The following is a 23048-nucleotide window of genomic DNA, read 5'->3' as shown; positions in this document are numbered from 1 at the left end:
GGTCTAATACATAAACTTGTATTGCCTTCAATATCAATCATTCATTTGATTTTTATTGAGATATAGTTTACATAACACAGAGTTCACCCTTTAGAGTGTTCAATTCAGCAGCTTTTAGTATATTCACAAAGTTTTGCATTGATCACCACTATCTAATTCTTGTTTGTCTGATTTTTTTATTAAAAAATGGAAAAACAAAAAAAACAATTTTCACTCAATAAATATCATTTGATTCTTAATACAGTTTTGTTACAGAAAGTGAAGTCCATGATTTTAGAATGATGGTAGTAATTTATCAACCAAGTAATCAGTTTTCACACAGTTTCAATAACTGCAGCAATTTCCTTGAACTGTCTGTAGAAATTCTGGAGAGAAAAAGGAAAAATAATATTAACTTAGCTTTTAGAGGATATGTAAGTAGTTCTTTTACTTATACCTGACCACTAAAGGCCATATGACATTAAATTTGTTCAAGTTTATATCACTAACTATTATTATGGGAAAGTTATAAAAAAACAAACAGGTGCAATTTGGTACCACAAGCACAAATACCATTGTAGAGTTGGATAATTAGCTCATAACTAAAAATTTTAAAAGCACAAAAGAAAGTTCTTTTATTAAATACCCAACACTGTACTAGACAATGAAGGTAAAAACAAAAATGACAGTTTGGGGGAGGGGGCGCCTGGCTGGTTTAGTTGGTAGAGCGTGTTTTTTGTTTTTTTTTTAAGATCTTATTTATTTGGGGCACCTGGGTGGCACAGTCAGTTAAGTGTCTGCCTTCAGTTCAGGTCATGGTCTCAGGGTCCTGGGATCGAGCCCTGCATTGGGCTCCCTGCTTGGCGGGAAGCCTGCTTCTCCCTCTCCCACTCCCCCGGCTTGTGTTCCCTCTCTCGCTGTGTCTCTCTCTGTCGAATAAATAAAATCTTAAAAAAAAAAAAAAAGATCTTATTTATTTATTTATTTTAGAGAGGGAGAGCAGATGGAGGGGCACAGGGGAAGGCAGAGGGACAAGCAGACCCTGATGAGCGCGAAGCCCGATGGCGGGGCTCAATTTCACGACCCTGATATCATGGCCTGAGCAGAAATCAAGAGTAAGATGTTCAAGCAACTGAGCCACCTAGACACCCACAGCATGCAGCTCTTAAAAAAAAAAAGTTCAGGGGCGCCTGGGTGGCTCAGTCGTTAAGCATCTGCCTTGGCTCAGGTCATGATCCCAGGGTCCTGGGATCAGAGCCCTCCATCGGGCTCCCTGCTCAGCAGGAAGCCTGTTTCTCCCTCTCCCACTCCCCCTGCTTATATTCCCTCTCTCGCTGTGTCTCTCTCTGTCAAATAAATAAATAAAATCTTTAAAAATATAAAAATAAAAAGTTCAGTTTCCAGGCTTCAAACCACTTTAAATCTAGTGAAAGACTGTTTTTCAGGGTGATAGGAGCTGTCTTCTTTAAGATATGGGTTTAGTTACATTAAGAAAGACCCAACACTGAAAATGGCTTATATGTTAGAAGCGTATTTCCCTTTCATTTAAAAATTAAGCTGGTATGGTTGTTCTCCTATAAAAGTCATCTTTTTTTTTTCCATCTCCCAAAATCTCTTAAGAAAGGAAGCAAACACATTCTGTTTTCCTTTCTTCTCTACCTGCCAGGAAGCTAGGAGGCAAATTTGAAACTTAACCCCAGCAATTAGAACACTCTCGAATGATTTACATATTTGCATTTTCCTTCTTATGTGGTCTTAATTCTCGATTTTGCTACTTAAGAGTATATATATTTCGTTTTAGTTTATATGTAAATTCATTACGAATGAAGCTATATATTGAAAGTCAAAATTTCAGCTACAAGAAACATATAAATTAAAAGCTCGGGGTGCCTGGGTGGCTCAGTCGTTGAGCGTCTGCCTTCAGCTCAGGTCATGATCCCAGGGTCCTGGGATCCAGCCCCACATCTGGGCTCCCTGCTCGACAGGAGGCCTGCTTCTCCCTCTCCCACTCCCCCTGCTTGTGTTCCCTCTCTCGCTGTCTCTCTGTCAAATAAATAAAATCTTTAAAAAAAATAAAAATAAAAGCTCAAAAAATGTTGCTATGCTCTCAGTCCTGCAATGTAACTAAAAGGCTCTGTTCCTGGTTAAAAGACATGTAAAAACAATCTTTAAAAGATTTGTCCCATTTGTGATTCTTTTCCTATAGGAAAAAAAATTCTTAGAGGTGGAATCAGAGAGCATGAATGCTATACAGAAAAATAAGACCTGGGCCAAGATTGTGAATATAATTCACAATATAAAGGAATGAACTCTGTATTTTTTTTAAGTTGACTTGGTCCTTATATTCAGTTGAAGGCTACTCACATATCATAATATACGATATTTCCTTTTAGCCAAGACTTAATTCTTTCCAGGACGCTAATTAGCATTAATAATGTTGAATCTGTGACCATGGGTTTTTGTTCAAAAGCAGTGGTATCTATTTTAAAAGAAAGAAATCAAATGGAACAAAAACCCTTAAAATGTAATTTGTAAAAGAAACCTACCATACGATCCAGCAATCCCACTTCTGGGTATATATCCAAAGAAAATAAAATCACTACCTCAAGAGGGATTTATACTCCATGTTCTTTGCAACATTACTCACAGTAGCTAAGGTATGGAAAGAACATGACTGTGTATTGACAGATGGATGCATTAAAAAATGTGGTGTGTGTATACATATATACACACAATAGAATACTATTCATCCTTAAAAAGAAAGAAATCTGATATTTTTGACAACATGAATGAACTAGGAGGATATTATGCTAAATGAAATAAGCCAGACACAGAGAGATAAAATGTAGAACTTATAGTAACAAAAGAGTAGACAGGGCGCCTGGGTGGCTCAGTTGGTTAAGCTACTGCCTTCGGCTCAGGTCATGATCCTGGAGTCCTGGGATCGAGTCCCACATCGGGCTCCCTGCTCAGCAGGGAGTCTGCTTCTCCCTCTGACCCTCTCCCCTCTCATGTTCTCTTTCTATCTCATTCTCTCTCTCAAATAAATAAATAAAATCTTAAAAAAAAAAAAAAAAAAAGAGTAGACAGGCAGGTTACCTGAAGGTTACCAGGGCTGGCGAGTAAGAGAAATGAAGAGATGTTGGTCAAAGGTACAAACTTTCAGTTTTAAGATGTGTAAGTTATGGAGACCTAATGTATAGTATGGTGACTATAGTTAATAATCATGTATTGTGTACTTGAAATTTGCTAAGAGTAGATCTTAAGTGTTCTTACCACACAGATACATAAAAAAGGTAGCCATATAAGGTAGTGGATATGTTAATTAACTTGATTGTGGTATTCATTTCTCAATCTCAGTCGTTTCTCAATCAAAACATCACATCATATACCTGAAATACATACAATTTTTATTTGTCAACTATACCTCGATAATGCTAGGGTAAGAGTGTAGTCTGTAAAAGAAGAAATCAAAAGTATCTTAAAGAGGTATATAAGAGGCTTTTCTTAAAAGGTAAGCCTAGGACCCACAGATTTTTAGTTAGTTTTACAAAGAATTCTTACTATATTTCCATTGCATTCACTTGGTTGGTTGTTTTATTTTTTTATTTTTTTAAAGATTTTATTTATTTATTTGACAGAGAGAGAGACACAGCGAGAGAGGGAACACAAGCAGGGGGAGTAGGAGAGGGAGAAGCAGACTTCCCCACGGAGGAGGGAGCCCGATGTGAGGCTCGATCCCAGGACCCTGGGATCACGACCTGAGCAGAAGGCAGACGCTCAACGACTGAGCCACCCAGGCGCCCGGTTGGTTGTTTTTTAGAGTACTTTACTCTTCTTAGAGTACTAACTATTGTGAGGATTCTTAACTATTCACTCACCAAAGCAATCAAAACAAACAAGAACAAAACTCTAAGGCCAGTTAAAGTAGTCAATGATAAAAACATTTCCTTGAATGTACCTTTAAAAGAAAATCTCATTTTTCACTCAAGCCCTTTTTTTTCTTCCTTGCTTACAGAAAAGAGGTAGAAATGATAGTATGAATAAGAGGACTCTACATAGAGACCACTGAGTTATTCAAATCTCTAACTGATAAAACCACCATCACATACTGTTACTCTGATCAGCATTTTATAAACATTATTAATCAGAAAACTGAGGGTCAAGACCACTGTTCAAAGATTCATTTAGCTCATGATTCCTGAATATTAAGCCTAAAAAGAATAAGAGTAAAATAGTTAAATGCCAAGTAAATATCCTGCCAGAGAAGATGAAAATGTCCTAAATATATTCACAGAGGAGGAGTACTGTGAAAGTGATCAAATATGACAGTACACCAATTCAGCATTATATTGAAAATATTGAAATGTATCAAATTCCCAAAGAAAACAAATTCAGATCTTTTGTGTGTAAATAAAAACAATTAAAAGTTTCCCTTAAGAAATATTTTATACATATTTAAGTAGCAATTACAGAACAGTGAACTACAACTGAATGAGTGAAATCACAAACCTGAAATTGTGGAATTGTCATTTCAAAGGACTTGTTCTTTACTTGGCCTGAATGATCTGCCACTTTCAGCAACACTGCAACATAAGGATACTTAAGAGATCTGCAACTGTCCGAGCTCACGGCCATACCCAGCTTCCACTGAAAATCTACAAGCTGTAATGAAACATTACAGAACAATACATTGGTAATAACATTGCCATGAATGCAGTTACTTACTCAATTTTTTTTTTTTTACTTATTCAATTTTATTGCTCTCACATTGAACTTTTAGTTTCAATGCCAGTCACAGTAAAAGAAAATATCTTCATTTTAATATTGCTAGGAGCACAATAATCAAATAAAAATGGAGAGAGGCAATACGGGATGTAAACAGAGTTGGAAAACAACACTGTCATAATTACAATAGTAAAACACACACACACACCCATCTTCACCAGATGTATAACGGAAGTAGAAGGAAGATGTGGTACAACTGCTGGTTTTCCCTTCATTTTGCTCCTGCATTTAAGGGGACTACAAATGCTTTGTGGCCTCTCTCACCTTACTCTCCTGTCCCCATTCCACAACCCGAAATCCTAAAATGGAAGATGGGTTACATACCATCTTCATATGTGACTGGGACCCACATGGGAATCATTCCAGTTTCCTCTCTCACCATGTTCCTCCACCTGCAGCCTTACAAGAGCAAAAGCACGGGGTGATAAGGTGGTTTTAGATTTCATCACTGTTGATGATAAACACCTGTCAGGTGATGTGCTAGGTAGTTTACATGTATTAAATGCCTCAGGGAATCATCATAACATTATAGGCTATTATTTCCATTTTGCAGATGACAAAACTGAATTTCAGAGAGCTTAGATAAAGTGTGCAAGGTCACACATTTCTGTGATCAGAACTGAAACCAAAGTCCGTTTGGCTCCAAGGATTATATGCTTATTGACTACTGGCTGCCTTAATACTTTTAATTGAATTTCTGTCAATGATTGCTCAGTGTTCTGGGGCATAAAACAGGATTGGATAAATGCAGCTCTTAACACTGACTAAAACATAAGACAGTGAGTGGAGGAATTCTGTTTCTTGTTTTCAAAGATTAAACAAGTAAATGGTACACAGCAGACACTCACAAAAAATACTTGTTGATTGATACTTTTTGCTATCAAATTAATGCTGATAGGGCAAAAAGCTTTGCTTATTAATAAACCTCTTTTTATAAAACTTGGGATCTTTTATAAACAAGACTCATCTATATACTGCCTACAGGAGACAAGCTCTCAAAGTAAGAAGGCAAATAGACTAAAAATGAAGGGATGGAAAAAGATAGTCCATGTAAATGGAAACCAAAGAAAGCTGGGGTAACTACACTTATTGTTGGACAAAATAGACTTTAAAACGACCACTGTAATAAGAAACAAAAAAGTTACATAATGAAAAAGGGTTCAGTCCAACAAGAAGATACAACCTGTAAATATTTATGCATCCAACATAGGAGCACCTAAATAGACAAAGCAAATATTAACAGACCCAGAGGAAGAAAGAGACATCAGTACAATGATACTAGAAGACTTTAATACCCCTCTTACATCAATGGATAGAACACCCAGACATAAAATCAATAAGGAAACATCAGCCTCAAACAACGTTAGAACAGATGGGACTTAACAGATATTTACAGAACATTCCATCCAAAAGCAACACAATACACATCTTACCAAGTGCTCATGGAACATTTACTAAGACACATCATTTGTTAGGACAAAGAAGTTAAGAGGACTAAAATCCTATCAAGCATCTTTTCTGACCACAGTAGTATGAAACTAGACATTCATTACAAGGGAAAAAACCTAGAAAATTCACAAATATGTGGAGACATAACAACATGCTACTGAATAATCAATGGGTCAAAGAAGAAATCAAAAGAGAAATTTAAAAAATACCTTGAGACAAAGAAAAATGAAAATGTAATATGCCAAAATTTATGGGATCGCAAAAGTAGTTCTCAGATGGAAGTTCACAGCAATAAATGCTTACCTCAAGAAACAAGAAAGGTCTCAACAAGCTAACTTTACACCTCAAGAAAATAGAGGGGCGCCTGGGTGGCTCAGTCAGTCAAGCATCTGACTCTTGATTTCGGCTCAGGTCATGATCCCAAGACCCTAGGATCTAGAGCTACCTGGGGCTCCCTGCACAGCAGGGAGTCTGCTTCTCCCCCTCCCACCTCTCCCTCTGCCCCTCTCCTCATTCATGCTCTCTCTCTCTATAATAAATAAAGTCTTTTAAAAAATTGGAGACACAAATAAATGGAAAGATATCCTGTGTTCATGGACTGGAAGAATTAATGTTATTAAAATATTATCCATACTACTCAGAGCAATCTACAAATTCAATGCAATCCCTATCAAAATTCCAAAGATATTTTTCACAGAAATAGAAAAAAATCCTAAAATAAGTATGAAACCACAGAAGACCCCAAATGGCCAAAGGAAATTCTGAGAAAGAACAAAGCTGGAGACATCATGCTCTCTGGTTTCAAACTATATTACAAAGCTATGATAATTTTAAAAGTATAGCACTGGCATGAAAAGAGACACATAGATTAATGGAACATAATAGAGTCCAAAAATAAACCCATGCATATGTCGTCAATTAATATATGACAAGGGAGGCAAGAATATACAGTGGTGAAAGGACAGTATCTTCAATAAATAATATTGGGAAAACTGAACAGCCACATGTAAAAGAAGGAAACTTGACCACTATATTATACCATACACAAAAATTTCCTCAAAATGGATTAACAACTTAAAAGTAAGACCTGAAACCATAAAACTCCACGAAGAAAATGTAGGCAGTTAAGTTCCTTGACACAGAAATCTTGGTGATGATTTTTTGAATCTGACACCAAAAGCAAAAGCAACAAGCGCAAAAGTAAACAAGTGGGACTACATTAAACTGAAAGCTTCTGCACAGCAAAGTAGCTATATTCATTACAGCCCTAAACTGAAACCACCCAAATGTTCATCAGTCGTTAGATAAATATGTACAGCAATGAACTTCAGCTACACTTAACACCAAAACGTTGAAAGAAACCAGTCAAAAGTTATGTGATTCCATTCACTTAAACTTGAGAAACAGGAAATACAATATTGTTTAAGGCTGCATGCACAGTTGGAAGAACTATATATAGAGGCAAGAATGTGATTATCACAAAAGGGTCATTGCCTCTAGGAAGGAGAGAAGGGAGAGGTTTGATTGGGGAAGGGCATGTGGTGGGCTTCTGGGGCACCAGTAATACTCCATTTCTTGAATTTGATTGTGATTACAAATGTGTTCGCTTTAAAATTATTCATTAAGCTGTCCATGGTAATGTACTTTTTTTGCATATGTTATCTTGTAAGTATCAGGTGGGGGGAGTGAATATAAATCAGTGAATACAAACCATATATTTTTTTTTAAGATTTTATTTATTTATTTGACAGAGAGAGACACAACAAGAGAGGGAACACAAGCCAGGGGAGTGGGAGAGGGAGAAGCCGGCTTCCCGCAGAGCAGGGAGCCCGATGCGGGCCTCGATCCCAGGACCCTGGGATCATGACCTGAGCCGAAGGCAGACGCTTAATGACTGGGCCACCCAGGCGCCCTTACAAACCATATTTCTGTTTGAAAGGAAAAACTTATCATAGGCTACAGTAATCAAAGGAATGCTTTACAGAGAGCATAAGCTTTCAGCTCAGTTTTGAAGACTAAACAGAACTGAAATTAAGAAGAAAATGTGTCTTCTTTATATATTCCAGAAATATACACCTAACAAAGAATAAGTGCTTAATAAATATTAAGCTGAACCAACTAGAGATGGAGTCAGTATCTGGTGTAAGAGAGCATTTAACTGCATTTAAGTGGACAGCTCCTGTAAGGAAGTATGGAAGATAAAGCTGAAAAAAGAGATGAAGAAGCCAATAATTCTTTTCAAATTGTGAGTTTTCAGAGGTTTTCAAAGTATTCCCATATACTTTACCTTATGGAAAATATGTTAAGTCATTTAAACTTTTCCTGTATGCAATGGGAACTCACTGAATTTTTTTCAGTAAAGGTAAGGATATGAAAGTATTGATTAAAAAATATTCATCTGGTGGCAGCAGAATACAATAATCCAGGTATGAGGTTTTAAATGCCTGAACTAAGGTGGTAACTAATAGGATTAAGCTGATCCTTAAAGAATGAATCAGCAAGCCCTGATGTTTTTCTTCACAATTATGGGAGATCAAAGACAACTATGAAAATCTTGAGTACAGATGACAGGGAGAATGTTGATATCATGTTACCAATCAGACTTTATATATTTTAAGTCCAAAGGTATTATCAAGTGGGGATAGAGGGTATTTAAATAGGAATGTTCAATAAGTGGCTAAAAATCCAATAACAGAATCTAAGGGAGTTCATGATTAGAGATATAGTTTTTATATCAGATCAATGGTGACATCCAAAAATTTAATTGAGCACTTCTTAAACTTATTCAGCTTGCACAATTTCTTGATGCTTTACTGTCTACAAGAAAATGGTAGAGAAAACCATTACTTACTGGACTCTGACTCTGAAATAAAACTGGATTATTTAGAACATTTCAAACAGAAAATCAATTAAGGAACACAATGTTGGAATCCACTGACAAATTACAATGGTGAAACTGTCCAATGAGGAAACAGGGAGAGCAACCATCCAGACACTCACTGTGCAAAATGAGTACTCATGAGTAAAAGAAAGCTGGGATTCAGTTTATGATTCTAAAACTGAACATTTAAATGAGAATTAAAAGCAAATTTTCTAATAAATGTGGTTTAGCCTTAAATAGGAATTAATTAACTGCATTGGAGATTTTAACAAGAAAAGCGCCTGGGTGGCTCAGTTTGTTGAGCGACTGCCTTCGGCTCAGGTCATGATCCTGGAGTCCCGGGATCGAGTCCTGCATCGGGCTCCCTGCTCAGCAGGGAGTCTGCTCCTCCCTCTGACCCTCTTCCCTCTCATGTGCTCTCTCTCTCTCTCTCATTCTCGCTCTCTCAAATAAATAAAAATCTTAAAAGAAAAAAACAAGAAAAGAATAAAAGAAAAATCAGAACAGAGCACACTTATCATTATGGAGGATATTAAGAATGGAATAAATAATAGGGGCACCGGGGTGGCTCAGTCGTTAAGCATCTGCCTTCAGTTCAGGTCATGATCCCAGCGTCCTGGGACCCAGCACCGCTCAGCAGGAAGCCTGCTTCTCCCTCTCCCACTCCCCCTGCTTGTGTTCCCTCTCTCACTGTGTCTCTCTCTGTCAAATAAATAAATAAAATCTTTAAAAAACAAAAAAAGGAATAGAATAATAAAGACTCTCAAGTATTGTAAAGAAAATGATTTAAAAAGGAAAATGTACAAAGAAAAAAAAACTAGTAGTGAAAAAATATAAAAACATCCCAAAGTAAAATGAATACAAAGAGGGACGCCTGGGTGGCTCAGTCGGTTAAGTGTCTGCCTTCAGCTCAGGTCGTAATCTCAGAGTCCTGTGTTGGGCTACTTCCTCAGCAGGGAGCCTGTTTCTCCCTCTGCTTGCCTCTCTCTCTCTCTCTCTCTCTCTCTCTCTCATTCTCTGGCAAATAAATAAATACAATCTTTTACAAAAAATGAATACAAATAAGAAAAATAATCTCAAAACAAATACATGTTAAAAGGTAAACAAAGAAATTAGCTATAGTCAGTCACACTTTTAGTGTGACTAAAAATTTAATTGATCTGGGGGTGCCTGGGTGGCTCAGTTGGTTGAGCGTCTGACTTCAGCTCAGGTCTTGATCTCAGGGTCCTGGGACAGAGCCCCATGTCCAGCTCCGTACTCAGCGGGGAGTCTGTTCCTCCCTCTCCCTGTGCCCCTCCCCCCACTCATGCGCGCGCACGCACACACACACACACTCTCTCTCTCTCTCAAATAAAATCTTTTAAAAAATTAATTGATATGGTAGTTATTAACATAAAGGTGCAGTTATTAACATAAAGACATCATATAAAAACTCTAAAGAAAAATATTGATAAAGACCATTTCAGTTTAATTTTAATTTTTTCAAAATACAACATATATTAGAAAAACAATCATGACTACTCCATCCTAAAAACTATTTTCATATTTCTAGTCTTTGTAATTTTTATAGCTAGAGTCATAAAATACCTACGTTTATGTTCTCTCCTTTTTAAAATGAAAGTCTGCCAATGGAAGGAATGTTAAGTATTCTGCACATATTAACCTCTCTCAAAAGTAACTATGAGGAAAAGACTGATCAAATAACTCATCCAAGGATACAAAACTAGTATAGCTGCTATCCCAACCCTAATCTTTTTTTTTTAAAGATTTTATTTATTTATTTGAGAGAGAGAATGAGATAGAGAGAGAGAGAGCACGAGAGGGAAGAGGGTCAGAGGGAGACGCAGACTCCCTGCTGAGCAGGGAGCCCGATGCGGCACTCGATCCCGGGACTCCAGGATCATGACCTGAGCCGAAGGCAGTTGCTTAACCAACTGAGCCACCCAGGCGCCCCCAACCCTAATCTTTCTGATTCCATATTCTATGCAGTTTTCATTATACCTAGCTGCAACATTACTATTTGGAATTAAATTAAGTTCTAGTAGGTCAAGAAAGTAAATAGGTCTAGGATGGCATAAGAATATCATCTTCTACATGCTAGAACCGAGCTGTCCAATTCAGTAGCCATAACCCAAATATGACAATTTAATTTAATAAAATAAAAATTTTATTAAATAATAAATAATAAAATAAAAAATTTCACTTCCTCAGTTCCACTAGTCACATGCTCAATAGTCACATATGGCTAGTCACTTCATACTCCAGTATGAAGTTACCATACTGGACAGTGCCAACATAGAACATTTCCACCATCACAGAAAGTTCTATAGGACAATACTATGCTACACTTTGTGTTTATATGTGGAAATTAAGGCATGAATTATTAGCAAATTTCTACGTGAGAATTCATATTACTCTAGTCCAAGTATACATTTGCTAAGTCATTAGCCTTCCTCATCTTGTTTACTGATGCCTTCATCCATACTCTGCCTTTTAATTTTCTCAGCACTCATCATTATCTGAAATTATCAAGTTTACTTATTATCTGTCTCCCCAAGGAAATTCAAACTTCCTAAGAGCAAGAGCATTATCCATCTAGTTTACTACTGAATCTACTACAACAATATGTGGTACAAAGTGGATGTTCAAATAAATATTTGTTGAACTAGTATGTTTAGAACTTCTGCAGCATGTGGTAACTGGTCTCCAAAGATAGCTTCAAACCATTAGTGTCACCCCTCCTGTACATACACGTCACTCCTCACATTAAGTGGAGCTTATTTTCCCTCTGCACCATTCTGAGCTGTCTCTGCGATTACTTTGACCAGCAGAATATGGCAGAAGAGGCTTTCTGGAATCCTTGAGCCTAGGCCTTAGGAGAACTGTCTGCCTCCTTCTTTATGGAATGCTGGCTCTTGGGACTCTCCCTCTTGAAACCCAGCTACCTTAAGGTGAACAGCCATGTAGGGAGAAGAACCAAGTCACTCCAATTATCAGCTCTAGCTGAGCTCTTAGCCAATGTCATCACCAGACATGTAGGTGAGCCCTCTGGGTTTCTGGCTCAATCAGGCTCCTAGATGACAGGGAGTAGAAGCTACCACCTAGCTAAACCTGGTGTCCTGAAAGATCATTAAACTGTTATTTCAAGTCACTAAGTTTTGGGTAGTTTATTACACAGCAATAGATAACTAAAGTGGGGCAAACATAACTGGCTGAAAATAACTTTGTCAATAAATTTAATATATGACATCAAAAATGTATTCTCATAACTTATTTAATCTGAAATACATTAGTTTCTAGAAATCTTAGCAAAAACAACTAAAAGATATTTCAGATTTGGCTTGTGTAACCTGTTACCTCTGTTACCTCCAGTAACAGGGTACCTCTGAGGTTAATACTGGAGGTATTAACCTCCAGTAAAAATAATACAGAAAAATAAAGCCTTTCCCATTAAACACATTCACTACTAATAAATTCATAGTACAGATGCCCTCCAACACCAGACATATATCATCTTTCCTCAAAAATGTTTTTCATCCTCATTTCATTTCTACTAATGACCCCCATTCCCCTTACACGGGTTTGAAACATTGGTCAACTTTGATTTTTCTCAAAATACGTAACAATTGGTAGGCATTCAAGATTTTATTTTAGCCAATACCAAGATTTATTCCCTTCTTCCCAATCTCATTGCTACAGACCTACACAAATAGTTTTGTTTTTGTGTTTTTTTTTATCTTGCCTTAAATTTTACTGCAGCCTCCTAATTAGTTTCTTTCCTAGGTCTTTGTTGGCTCCAATCCAGACTATGGTCTCTAAATACTGTTTATAGATTAACCAAATATAATATCACAGGTCAAAACTTGTGAAGTTCACTGCCTCATGAGCTAGTTACCAAGTACCTGAGTTATCTTCCAGCACAGTCCCCGTTTTCCCACCATCCTCAAATAGGACTGCATCCCTTTTTTAAATTTGCATTCAGCCTCTGTACCTTTGCTCATACTGCTCATTCCTCTTGCAATATAATTCTCAAACATCTACTTAAAACTCCTCTCAAATTCTACTTGCTCTGTGAAGACTTCCCTAGTTTACTCAAACTTTCTATGAATATTCACATTTCTTACACCCTACCACCTAGAACATTCTGCCTTGTATAGGTGGATTTGTCTCCCACCCCCACATCCACTAGACTGTAAACTCCTTGAGGGCAGTTCATACATCCAACACATGTACCCAGAAGAACAAAAAGTTATACATTTATGAGCCACTATATAAAATGTACAAGTTTAAGTCACTATGTCTCATATATAGGAAGAGGGAAAATGGCACGAGACTTGAGTGTTAACAGAACATCTTACTTTTGATTTATACCATAAAACTGGCAAGGAAAGCAATAAAAGTGGCAGCAGTAGGGATAATCATTCATCTATGATGAAGCGTTCTAATTAGACATCTAAAAGAAAATCAAAAACTACTTCAAAACAATGATTATAAGTATTAGAACTCTGTAGTAATGGATAATCTGAGACCTCTGGTGCTGGGTAATATAGCACTATGATTTGTTCAAAGTACAAGCAAATTCTGAAGTCAGACCACCTGATTTGAATCTCAGTTCCCCTACCTTTTAACCATGTGGCTATGGACAAGTTACAATACGCTCCAATATTCAATAAGAATTTACTAAAGAATACTATGTTCTAGCCACTGGGGATATAAAAAAGAAAAAAACAAAGTTCCTGACCTCAGGACGTTGTCGTCTAGTGGGGAAGGCAAAACAATAAATAAATTTAAAAAGTGTAAAAAAAAAAAAAATGCAGGGGAAGAGATAGAGTGACCAGGAAGGCTATTTAGGTAGAACCTGGGAGAGACTTCTTTGAGGACTGGGTTTTGAGTAGAAGGGGAACAGAATAAAGGAAAGGAAAAAGCCACATGGACTTCTGGAAAAAAGAACATTCTGGACAGAGGTAGAAGCATGCCTGACATGAACAGGGAACAATGATGCCCATGTAGCTGGACTGGCATGAACTAAAAGAGTAGTAAGAGATGAGGAATCTGTTTTTGAATGGCCTTGCAGGCCTTGGTCTATGTAAGATTTTTTCCTAGTGTGACAGGAATCACTTAAAAAAGTCTCTGAGCAGAAAGACATGGTCTAACTTAAGACTGCAAAAGGCTCATCCAAATTGCTGGATAGGGCATTAAGTTTAAGAAGGAAAGCAAGGAGACCCAATTGGGAGCCTACTGCAAAGTAGTCTACGCAAGAGGATGGAGGGTTGCACTTAGGTGGTAGGGAAGATGAATTTAGAGTATATTTTAAAGGTGGGGAGAACAGTCAGTGTGCTGATGGATATAGTATAGGGGGTCATGAACTCTCACTGGACCTACAGTCCCAATTAACCTGGCTAATTCATACACTGGTGAGAAATACTTAAACAAAGAAAGAAGGTGTTATAGCTCAAGCCTAAATATTAGTTTTATCTGGTGCATTTTGAGAAAAGCACATACTACAAACATAAATGACGTATAATTGGGTAACGGATTTTCTTCCCTCAACAATATTCTTGAATAATCATTTTCTTCTAGCAGTGCATTTAAAACTGTATCATGAACTATGAATAAAAATGTTCAATTTAGGAGTTCCTGGAGGTAAAACTCATGAAAGTGTGAGGGCGTTTCCTACCCCTGGTCCCCCAATGACTAGGTCCTTGAGATTTTCACTCTCAGAATTGCCTCTAAGCACTTTATCAATTATACTATAGGTTTTCCTACCCTGGCACCGGTTTCCACAGATTTCTATTCTGGTAAGTTTTAATTCTCTGTATTCACCTCTGTCTCTCCAATTTGGGGGTAGCAATTTGCCTTAGGACCTCACTCCTCTGATGGATCCAAGAGTTGTTAATTCTTCAGTTTGTTCAGCTTTTTACTTGTTTTTATGATGATGTATTCCATATTCCAAGTTCCTAACATGCCAGACTAGAAACTGGATGTCTAGCACTCATTATCACTTTCTTCACAAAGGCTTTAAACATCTTTTGTTAGATTGATTGCAAGGTACTTTATAATTTATGTTGTAAATGATGTCTTTTATAAAAATATTTTTCAGCTCTGTGTCAAATTAGATAAACAATTGAATGAATCACCTTGCTAAAGTCTCATACATTCTAATGTTTGTAAATTATCCTGGCTTGTTTTATTTATTTATTTATTTATTTATTTATTCTGTCTTGGCTTCTTTGTAAACAATCCTATAACCTGTCAATGATTCCATGGAAGGAATGAGAAGTAGGCTGAAAACAGCTCCCCCTTCACCCGACCAAATGTCCACATTCCAACCCCCAAATTTTGTGAATATGTTCTTTTATATGACAAAACAGACTTTGTAGATACAACTAAATTAAGGATCCTGAGGTTGAGAGATTTTTCCTGAATTATCCAAGTAGGCCCAACATAATATGGGTCCTTATAAGGAGGCAAAGTTTCAGAGTCAGAGAAAGCATTGTGGTGATGGTAACAGAACAAGAAGTGATGATGTGATGATGGAAGCAAAGGTTGGAATGCTGTGCTTCAAAGAAAGAAGTAGAGACCACAAGGCAAGGAACGTAGACAGCCTCTACAAGCCGGAAAAGAAAAGGAAATAAAATCTCCCCTACAGCTTCCGGAAGGAACACAGCCCGGCCAACACCTTGATTTTAGCCCCACAAAACTTTGGACTTCCAACCTCCAGAACTCAGATAATAAATCTGTGTTGTTTTAAACACCACCCCCAAAAGAGGTTCAATTTTTAGAAGCCTATAATCAACATAACTCAGTTTCAGGATATCTTACTCAAATAAACATATGATTTAGTGTCAGTGGATAAAATGACTTATGAAAGATTGAATCAAAGTGCACTAACTCAGTAACTCTGAGCAAAGCCATATAAAGGGGTTGGTTAATCTTTCTGAGTTCCCCTACCTCCCAGGAATCCTGAAAAGCAACAGCTGCTGGAGAGAGATGACAGAGAGCAGCCAATGGACATCTCTCTGCCATCGTACTCCCCTTATTTCTTATCTCAACCCTTTCTTATATTTTGTTCGGGCCCGGGAAACTCCTGACCTAAATAAAATGCTCTAGTTTTCATACTCTTCTTCTGGGAAATGTGTTAAGTTTTTGTCTAAAAATAAGTTATTTTTTACTTATTTTTTTTAATTAACATATAATGTATTCTTTTTTTAAGGGTTAAAATAAAGAACACTTAGAACAAGGAGGCATGAGATATACTTAAAAATTCAAATTCTTTTTTCTGGCATAAAAAATGTAGACATTGAAAATTAAAGAGGTATACTTTCCATCTTCAAAATACCTCGTTTAAAGGCTAAGAAAATGTTTGCAGCGCTATCTTTGTAGAGTTTAACAATTTCTTGTCTTTCTATATCACATTCTAAAATACTGTGTACCTAGCTTTGAAGAAATGGTCACCAAGAACAAGAATTGCTCGGTACTCTTTGGGTGGAGGAGCTTAAATTACAACGGCAGCAGCTCCTGTGGCAGGTGCACAGTGGAGGGAGCAGTGCAGGGTGGCGGGATGAAAGTCACAGACTCGCAGACACAGGCTTTGGACGTGGGGGGCTGCTGGGCAAGGCTCACGGTGGCATCGTCCCCCCGCGCCGGAGGCAGGGGGCGGGCCAGGTGCTACCGCCCGCTGCTTGCCCAGCTGACGCTGGCTGAGGGCGGGGCGGCCATTCACTCACCTGGTTGGTGACCTGAAATGAAGGCAGAAAACACGATTTAGGGAAAGATCTCTCTAGCTCCAGAGCCCCGATGCCCCGGCTCCTCTCAGGCCAGACTTACCTCGGACTTAGCATCCAGTCGCGGCTCGCTGCAGCCCTCCATAGCAAGCGCCTACGGCTCGGATCCCCGATTGATCAGGTAGACTGTCGCCGCCAACACTTCCGCTTCCTCCTCCCGCCCCCTCGCGGCCTGGCGCACGCAGCGGAAGTGGGGGGAGCGGAAACAAACGTATTTGTGTAACTCCCCCTTAGTGTCAATTAAACATTAGTTTCAAGGAGATACTCAGCAACAGGGACATTTCTATGGGGAAAAGGTCCGAAGATTTTGGAGATACCTTGTGAAGGGAAGGACAGATTAACTTAAGGAACCCTTCTGACCCGTAGACGTGGACTCTTCCCGTCTGCCCCGCCCCCGGGACTTTATGCGCGCTCGCAAACCGGCGGCCGGACGAGTAATTGATCCCCACCAAGTTTAAAAAAACAGCTGGACGACCACACCCTTTCGCCGTCGAAGTCGTTGGACAGGGAGATGCCAATTGGAAATTATATGATTAGCTTTTGTCACTCGGATTTACTTCACTGGCCTAGCTGCGGGTGGGGTGGGGATGCTTTTCTTTATCACGCTGCCACTGACCTACCCCAGCTCTCAACCTGACGTACGGGGATACCTTCTCATCTGGTCTTCCTTCTTTCCCCCTACGCTTCTCACATCCGTTCTACACAGTAGCTAAAGCGATTTTTTTCTCGCCAACTTTTTATTTTGAAAACTTGAAATTTTTTGGAGAAAAGTTGCAAAAGTGGTTCAATGAACATCCGTTTACCCTTCATCTAGATTCGTCAACTTAATATTTTATCCATTTGCTTTACCTCTAGGTACATACACGGTAATAAGGGCACTTCATCTCTAAATACTTGAGCATATAACGCCTAAAAACAAAGCAATTAACTAAGTTATCACAGTACTACCACCACGGATTCAGGAGATTTAACATTGACAAAATACTATGATCTAACACGTGGGCCAAATTCAATTTTCTCCAGTGGTCTCAACAATATCTTTGACAGAGTGAGCACAAGCAGGGGGAGCTGCAGAGGGAGAGGGAGAAGCAGGCTTCCCGCTGAGTAGGCAGCCCGATGCGGGGCTGGATCCTAGGATCCTGAGATTATGACCTGAGCCGAAGGCAGATGCCCAACGACTGAGCCACCCAGGCGCCCCTCAACAATATTCTTTAAAACTGTTTCCTTATCTTACCCGCTGCTAGAATCTAATCAAGAACTACCCGTTGAATTTAGTTATCGTTTCTGCTCAATCTCTTCAGATCTAGAACTGCACTGATGAAGTGTCCTTGGGACTACATTGGTTCTTTACTGGGGGCTCTGGGGGAGGATCTATTTTCCACTTGTTGCCAGAACTCAGTTCTATGCAGGTCCCACTTACTTGCTGGCTTTTGGATATGGGGTTTTCTATGTCTAGAGGACATCAGCATTCCTTGGCTTGTGGTGCTTTTCATCTTCAAAGCCATTAATAGGTCAAGTCCTCCTCAAACTTTGAATCACTCTGACCTCCCCTTCTGCATCATCTCTCCTCTGCTGTCTTCTTTCACCAATCTCTGACTAACTTGAGAAAGTTCTGTTCTTAAGGCCTCAAATCATCATATTGAGCCTACTCAGATAGTCCAGGATAATCTCTACATCTTAAGGTCCATAATCTTAATTATATCTACAAAATCATTTCAGATTAAGTACCCAGATTAGTACCTGATTGAATAATCAGTGGATGAGACTCTTAGAGGGAGGAGCATCTTTAAAATTCTGCCTACTGCAAACAACCTCATAGCATTGTTGGAGGATTACATTAGTTAATGCATGTAAAACCTCTAGAATTGTGCCTGGCATGTAACACTGGGAATCTGTGACAAAAAGCCACTGACTCAAGGTTATTGGACATAATGAAAAGTACTAACTGGTTTGGGAACATAGTCCCTGAATTAATCCAGTGATTTATTTCCTATGAAAGAAAGTCTGGAAAGATAGAACACTGTGATGCATCCCACTGGTGTGTCAATGCCATTTGTCAGGCAGTATTTCTCTGAAGCTCTTGGTTGCCAAGAGATTATGCTCCATGGAGGGCTGCATACACACACACACACACACACACACACACACACACCTTAATTACATAAAATGTTTCCAAAAGGTGAAAAGATGACATATATTAAAAAGTTAATTTTTGTGTTTTTCTGTATTTTTCATATATTTAATTGTTTTTAAAGATTTTTAAAATTTATTTATTTGACAGAGAGTGCACAAGCGGGGGGTGGTAGCAGGAGAGGGAGAAACAGGCTTCCCACTGAGCAGGGAGCCCCATGTGGGGCTCAATCCCAGGACCCTGGGATTATGTATGACCTGAGCCAAAGGCAGATGCTTAACCAACTGAGCCACACATTCCTTTTAAAACCGCTCTTTTTTTAAACATGAGTGTCCCTTTTCAAAAATTTATTGATAAAATTTGGGGAGAGTAAAATGTCAGTAGTGTTTAGGCCAATCTCTGCCAATTGTTAATCTTGTTGTTGTGCTCCTGAAACTTCACAAGCACATATGATCAACTGTTTATTTTTAAGACCTCCATCTTATTAAAGATCAGAAGTTATGCAAGCTTCAGACTTGGAAAACACAGATTTTATGAAGAGAGTAAAAAAATGCTAAAATTAAAGCTGTATAACTTCTATTTTATTTATATTTATTTTTTGTGATTACATGTAAGTAAGACATATAAATAAGAAAACATTTTTTGGAGCTCTTAAACAAATCTAGCACTGACAGATGTGTAGAGGATGTATACAAACTATGGCATGAACTCTGACCTCACAAGAGTTATAGTGTAATGAAGAAAACAAAATTGACACACATGAAGCAAGTAGTACTTCAATCTAAGCTTTTATTTTAGGGCTTTTCTGTATCAAGTGATATTAAGCCAGCTCAAAGTAGCCTGAGCAAAATAACCAAATCATCCTCTCACAGGGGTGGCCTCTGAAATGTAGGGGTGGAGCCAGCTGCAGGAATCTCACAGAATTGTGAGATTTTAATAGTAAAAGGGCCCAATCCCTGTTTATCAACTGTGGTCTGACGTTCAGTTTGTCTGTTGGCTTATTCTCTTAGGTTTCTCCATATGTTGTAGAAGAGGGTACCTGCCCATAGATATATGACCAATAGCATCGCTGAAGTCATAGCCTGTGGCTCATGATCCAAAGGGAAAGAGGAAGCTGCTCTTCCATCTCAATTCTTTTTTTTTTAAGATTTTATTTATTTTATTTTAGAGAGAGAGCACACACATGTGCATGTGCATGTGCATGGGGGGGTGCGGGGGCACAGAGGGGGAGGGAGAAGGAGGGGGAAGAATGTCCAGCATGCAGAGCCCCACACTGGGGGGCTTTTTCTTTTATCGAGGGCCTACTATGTGCCAGGCTCCAGTAATATGGAAATGGGTAAAACACAGCTGAAAATCCCTGAAGGAGCTCATCTTTTGGCAACAAATTTACACTAGAATGTCTTAAAGGAAAGCAAATAGTGCTATATGAGCACAGAGGTAGGGCACCTACCCAGGTCTAGGGTGTCATGGGGACATTAAGGAAATAAATGTCCGAGCTGATTCCTAAAGATATAAGATATAGATTAAAAATATTAAAAAAACAGCTCCTCTGGAAGAATAGAATTTGTATATTTATAGATGTGTAAGATATTTTGTCTAGCTGGAACCAATTATTGAGAAGGGACTGGTAAGGTGAGTTAATTTGATGGGTAGATAAGGAAAATGGTGGTGGTGGGGAGAGGGTTTAACATTTGGCAAATACATGCACCTACCCTAAATCAGTCCCATCCCACTGTGAATGGCCATGACTACTCAAGGAAAAGTTAGGTAGGGGAAATGCCTTACTGGGCTTCCTCAAAGGGCCCCCTTGGGGAGGGCTGATCACTAGCAGTACTGCCTTAAGAGAGCCCCTCAGAGGAGTCTGCAGCCCCACCCTTGGAGATTAGGGTTGAGTTCTTGGCCATAGTTAAAGGGAACAAAGGAAAAAGGATCATGACTTGAGCCAAAGCCAAGAGTCAGAAACTTAACTGACCGGGGCGCCTGAGTGGTTCAGTCGTTAAGCGTCTGCCCTCGGCTCAGGTCATGATCCCAGGGTCCCGGGATCCAGGCCTACATTGGGCTCCCTGCTCAGTGGGAAGCCTGCTTCTCCCTATCCCACTCCCCCTGCTTGTGTTCCCTCTCTCACTGTCTCTCTCTGTCAAATAAATAAATAAAATTAAAAAAAAAAAAAGAAAAGTAAAGGGCACCTGGGTGGCTCAGTTGGTTAAGCGACTGCCTTCGGCTCAGGTCATGATCCTGGAGTCCCGGGATAGAGTCCCACATTGGGCTCCCTGCTCAGCGAGGAGCCTGCTTCTCCCTCTCACCCTCTCCCCTCTCATGTACTCTCTCTCTCTCTCATTCTCACTCTCTCAAAATAAATAAATAAATCTTTAAAAAAAGAAAAGAAAAGAAAAAGAAACTTAACTGACTGAGCCACCCAGGCACCCCTTCCATCTCAATTCTTAAAGAAGTACTCTGATTTGGGTCATATGCCCACCCCTTGGACCAATACTGGGTCTAGGGTGATGCATTACTATTTTTTCCCTCTGCCCCCTATTGTGGCCACAAGAGGTAAAATTGTGTAATTGGCAGTCACTAGCAATAAAAAGGATAAGAAGATGTACCCCATAGGAGACAGAGGTGAGGATGATGCCAAAAAGCTTAGATGAAAAGATACTGAAGGAACAAAAATCAATAGATATCCACTAAATACATTTACTAACTCTGTACTCTACTATATAATCAGTGGATGTGGTAGGCAAAATAATGGCCCCCCAAAGATGTGTTAAAAGATAAACTCAGGCCTGTTAAAAATTTTTAAGAGTTTATTTGAACAAAAAAATCGATTCCTATCAGGCAGTGCCAAACCAGAAATGGTAGGAACACTCCACTGACAAGAGCTCAAGAAGAGATTTCATAGAGAAATGGTGGAAGCAAAATAAGGAAGATATTGATTGGCTATGCCTTAAAGCCTCGTTGGCTGTGTGTGATTTGATTGTCCTTAGTGTTTTGACCTTGTAAACTTGAGGCATTTACAGGCATAGATTTTGGTTTACTTCACAGAGGCCAGCACAGCCATAGAGCCATCCCAGTTGAATGGCCTCCTTGTTTAATTAATTTAGCAAATATTCACTTCCAAAACCCCAGAATTTATGAATATAGTACGTTATATAACAAGGAAGGATTGAATTTACAGATGGAATTAAGTTTGCGAATCCCAGAATCTTAAAATAAGAAGATGTTCCTGGATTGCTGAGGTGGGCCCAATGTAAAATCACAAGGGTCCTTACATGTGGAAGATGATGAAAGAAGAGTTAGAGTCAGAGAGAAAGTGTCAGCGGTGGAGGACAAGAGCCAAGGAAGGCAGGCAGCTTCAGAAGCTGGAAAAGGAACGGACATGGATTCTCTCATGCCAGAGCACAGCCCAAGTAACACCTTGATCTTGGCCCAGTAGGACCCATTTTGGACTTCTGACCTTCAGACTATAAGGTAACAAATTTATGTTGTTTTAAACCACAGAGTTTGTGGTAATTTGTTCCAGCAGCAATAGGAAATTAAGACAGTTCTGGAGGCTTTAGAGTCACATCTAAATCTGTCCTCTACCACTCAGGTGTGTGACTTTGGTAAAGGTGGCCTTCCTGAACAACAGCTTTCTGATCTGTAAAAATGAGGCTATTCATATTTGACTTGGAAGGTTTTGATTAAAGGTTAAATGAGATCACATATGTAAAGCACATAGCAAAGTTCCTGAACATGGTAAGTGTTCAATAAATACTGGTTCCTATTATAACCATCATGATATTCAATCCTCAAAAGAAGCCTATAAGTGATCTTTATCATACATTGTCCCCATTTTAAAGATGAGAAAACTAAAGTTCACGGGTCGCCTAGGTGGCTCAGTGGGTTGAGTGTCCAATTCTTGATTTCGACTCAGGTCATGATCTCAGGGTCACGAGATAGAGCCCCACGCTGGGCTCTGCATTCAGGGGGAGTCTGCTTGGGATTCTCCTTCTTCCTCTCCCCCAAACCCCCCCCACTCGCGCTCTCTCAAATGAAT

At 39.0% G+C, this 23048-nt stretch overlaps 1 protein-coding gene across 3 annotated transcripts; it reads right to left on the bottom strand.

Annotated features, from left to right (window-relative positions):
- Positions 1–33: 33 nt before the first annotated feature.
- On the bottom strand, positions 34–17064 carry COMMD6 (COMM domain containing 6). 3 transcript variants are annotated; one of them, XR_003519105.1, is made up of 5 exons: positions 16925–17053; positions 16825–16836; positions 4492–4644; positions 3256–3371; positions 34–365 (listed from the first exon to the last, which is right to left on the bottom strand). XR_003519105.1 is itself a non-coding variant. In XM_027589389.1 (5 exons), exons 3-5 carry the CDS (start codon positions 5098–5100, stop codon positions 315–317), a joined length of 213 nt encoding a protein of 70 aa, XP_027445190.1. In that variant the 5' UTR covers positions 5101–5166; positions 16825–16836; positions 16925–17016; the 3' UTR covers positions 34–314. The 3 variants fall into 3 exon arrangements, 2 of the variants coding, with proteins under 2 accessions (XP_027445190.1, XP_027445189.1); XM_027589389.1 differs by lacking the exon at positions 3256–3371 and adding an exon at positions 5092–5166 and having other exon boundaries at positions 16925–17016; XM_027589388.1 differs by lacking the exon at positions 3256–3371 and having other exon boundaries at positions 16925–17064.
- Positions 17065–23048: the final 5984 nt, after the last annotated feature.

This window comes from Zalophus californianus, chromosome 3 (assembly GCF_009762305.2).
Source record: "Zalophus californianus isolate mZalCal1 chromosome 3, mZalCal1.pri.v2, whole genome shotgun sequence".
NCBI classification, from domain to species: Eukaryota; Metazoa; Chordata; class Mammalia; order Carnivora; family Otariidae; genus Zalophus; species Zalophus californianus.
The sequence above is the reverse complement of the archived record's forward strand: the minus strand, read 5'-3'. Positions and strand labels throughout refer to the sequence as shown.

Excerpts from the sequence above, each read along its gene's own strand:
- COMMD6 (XM_027589388.1), bottom strand. The coding sequence starts at position 16,966 with ATGGAGGGCTGCAGCGAGCCGCGACTGGATGCTAAGTCCGAG. Across the intron at positions 366-4,491 it reads TGACAATTCCACAATTTCAG|AATTTCTACAGACAGTTCAA; the intron begins GTTTGTGATTTC and ends TTTTCTCTCCAG.